Source organism: Opisthorchis viverrini (genome assembly GCF_000715545.1).
Source record: "Opisthorchis viverrini unplaced genomic scaffold opera_v5_110, whole genome shotgun sequence".
Lineage (NCBI taxonomy): Eukaryota > Metazoa > Platyhelminthes > Trematoda > Opisthorchiida > Opisthorchiidae > Opisthorchis > Opisthorchis viverrini.
The window spans coordinates 1,406,865-1,410,309 of record NW_008751760.1 but is presented as its reverse complement, the minus strand read 5'-3'; the positions used below and the strand labels follow the sequence as shown (position 1 = coordinate 1,410,309).

At 47.9% G+C, this 3,445-nt stretch overlaps 1 protein-coding gene across 1 annotated transcript in view; it reads right to left on the bottom strand.

Annotated features, from left to right (window-relative positions):
- The window catches only part of T265_05511 (hypothetical protein), a gene marked incomplete at both ends in the record, with an annotated part of 22,732 nt that overhangs the window by 18,161 nt on the left and 1,126 nt on the right, over positions 1-3,445 (bottom strand). The window contains one exon of the mRNA XM_009170533.1: positions 1,079-2,471. Within this exon, the coding sequence (XP_009168797.1) occupies positions 1,079-2,471 (1,393 nt within the window). The remainder of the gene's footprint in view (positions 1-1,078; positions 2,472-3,445) is intronic.

The window sequence follows — 3,445 nt, the reverse complement described above, 5'->3', positions numbered from 1 at the left end:
ATACGTGCTGGTTGCCACTCTTCGCTGAATTCTGGATTTCTAGTTCGTCGGGTTGTACCGATATACGTACGAAACTTAATTACCACAGTGTGGTAAACCAGGATCCGTGTGAAATTTCACCCAACACCTCCCCCTTGAAGTTTGTTGACATAGCTTTGAAGCCGAGGGTTCCCTTGAGGTGGCCCCACTGGCTTACGGATCCTGTCTGTTGTGGTGTTTTGGCCTTTACTTTGCTTCCATTACAACATTACGCATTTTGTCAGTTGCATAATCGTTTTCTGTTTGAATAGGAAAAACTACAAAAACGCGCACTTGTACAATTTCGCGCAATACAAACGTGGTCAACCGCTCCTATACTCCTGAACACGCTCGCGCTCACAGCGATCATTGGGGAGTCTCATGTGCTGAGTTTGGTATCAAAACACCTGAGACTATCCTCGGAATTTATTATATGTGATAACTGTTCAGAAGAAGACCCCTGGAGAAACTGTGTTAGGATCATTGTTTATTCCCTGACCTGGGCCAACGAGGAACTATTGTGAAGATAATTATTAGTGAGTCTGTTCCATCTGAATTATCCATATGTCAAAAGGTGGCTCTACACAGCCCTCTATGGAGACAAAGGAAAATCATTACAACTGTGTATACAGGGTAGTCAGAGAGTGTTCCACACCACAATGCCAGAATGTCCGTGAGGGGGCAAGAAGCCGAGTCAAGGTGCTTGACTCGGATTAGCTGGCACTCTTCGTGCCTTCTTTTGGCCCGTGTCCCGCACATGACACATCCGTCCAAATGACGTGCTGTTCGGTTATTAGGGACGGCTGGCCTCTTAACACATCCTCCTTGAAAGGCTGTCCAGCCGACTACTGCTTTGGACTCCACTGTGATGACTCATGTAGTTGCTGTCGCATTTAAATCCGTCGCTGAGGCTGTACGCATGCCGATCTGGGATCTGGTACCATCCACTTGGGAGGCAGATCATGGCTGTCCGGTGTCCCATTACACGTGCTGCCCTCACTGAGCCACAGTCTGTTGACTGAAGTTGGTTCACATGACGCGGCTGTGCTGATGTTCTTACGTGTGCCTCGTGTTTGACATCGTCGACCCTGCGTCCACCGTGGAGAGCATTCCTCATATATTTGAATCGGTGGCTGGTCTCTGTGTGACTGTTGTGGCGTCCCTTCTGCCGGCCCCACTTCCTTGACTTTCCGGATAGCAGTAGGACGATCCGCCTGAACCTGCGACTGTAAACTGAACGGTTCAGATCGCGGGTGAAACGTTGCGGGCTGCTGGGAGGGTTCACCAAATTGCACTGAGGTGAGAGGGCTACCGCTGCCGGACGCCAGAAGCTGAATAGTCGCTGTGTCGCGTATGCTCCATCTGGTCTCCGGTTTGGCTGCAACTGTAGCGACCACAAAATCGTCAGGACGTGATGTTCTCGTGAACGTATCGGGGCCGTTTGCAGTTGTTTCGTCACAAACGGCATTGAGGGGTTCATCCAACAGTTGAAGCTCGTTAATCCAATCCAGGCCCAAGAGATCAAGGCCTGTGTAGTTCGTGACGTAACAAGTGCCACTGAGATGAATTCCCTTGAACGTTACGGAACAGTTCAGCTTCCCGGTCAGTTTGAGGCTTCCACCAGATGCATTACGAACGATGCACTTTGTGGGTTCCACTGGTGGCCTTCCAACTTCGTTCCAGGTTCGTTTTGAAATCAGAGTGAGGTCAGAACCTGTATCCAGTTGGAGAGTAACTGGTGTGCCATTGATACATAATGTGACAAATTTACGTCGACCAGGTGATTTCATCCTGAACGTGGCGGTCACAGCCTCTGCCTGCGTCCTTTTGTCGGGTCGGTGTTTGCGCGAGCTCCTGAAGTCGTCTCTGCAGCATTCTTCTTTGTGACCCTTTCGACTGCACTTACTGCACCTGTGGGTCCGGTAGGGACAGTGGCGTGAATAGTGCCATTCTTCACAAAACCAACAGGGTGTGGGCGGTTTTCTTGGAGTTCGTTTTGAACTTGACTTCCTTTTGGAAGTTACTTTGCATACCATATCAGGCTGAGAGAATTTGGAATGTCCAATCATTGCAGCATCGGCCTTGAGATTGATAAGATGCTGGCATTCGGTGGTAAGTTTCTGAAGCGTCAACACTGGATCCTGTTCAATTCGATTCAGTAGCCGGGTCCGAATATCTGCATCGTGTGGTGATTGAAGACCAGCCACAAAGATGAGACACTTGAATTGATCCTCGGTCATGGAGCTGAGCTGAAAGCGCTCGCATTCTCTGTTGACCACACCGGCATATGTGATGAAATCCTCAGTATCCCTTTTGGTAATCTTGAGACACTGATAACGAATATTGAACAAGGAACTTTGCTCACCGAATATTTGGGCCAGAATTTTGACAGCATCTGCGAAACCAAGGTCACGAGGGAGTTTGGGTCTAGGTTGACGTACTCGGGGAACGGTCTGAAGTGAGCCTCATATGGTGGTTGTAGGTCCACGTGGGTAATGCGGGAGAGGGTGCGCTGAGCCACCTGTGAAATGACGAGTGCCCTATGGGCCGATTCTTCATGGTGCAGAGAGAAGAACATGTTTGAAGGGAGCCAGATAATCAATTCCTTTTTGGCGGTCCTGGTCCTTTCTCACCATGGATGACGAAGTCATTCGCTGAGTCTCGTCCAAATGATATATGGACGAGCTTTTCGTCATTCAGAGGAAGTTGTCAGTCCGTCGGCCGCTGCCTTGCAGCAGCAATATGGCGGGCACTGATATTGGAACTCCAAGATTTCAAGTAGCCCGCAAAAGTAAACACGGACTTTCAAGAAAATCTGAAAAATTGCGGACGTGTATAAGAAACAGAAGTGGTCCTAAAACGAGGTCTTGCAGAGCGCTAGTGGAGACTGGCGCTGGGGGTGAGTGGGAGCAACAGACCTTCACCCGGGATGACCTGTCTGATAGGAACCCCTTAATCCAGTGAAGGATTTTCCCTTGAATATCGTAAGACTCGAGCTTGCGGAGCAGTGGGAGGTGTGAAACTCAATCCAATGCTTTTGATAAGTTGCATTGTCTGTAATCCGTTGTCACATTTTATTTACCATTTCCTGGACCTAACCTACATTTTGTTACGTTTATACCTATTTTATCATGTTTGTTTTATTGGAACAATAATTACATAGAAAAGTGATGCAATGTACAAATTTTCGTCTCGACCTTCTGACTTCTTGCTGAATAAGTGGATTTACGTTTTGTTGAACTGTTTGCTAACTGCTGAACCAGTGGGACTATACCTCTTTGTTTATGTGAACTGTTGAACGTCACAATAACTCACTGGGTCATTTTTATCTGTGAATAACTTTCTTATCGTGGAATATACTACTCACGCGTGAATCATGATTGGAAATTTTCCACAAGTGGATATTTCCTTCACAGCCGGTTGCCGC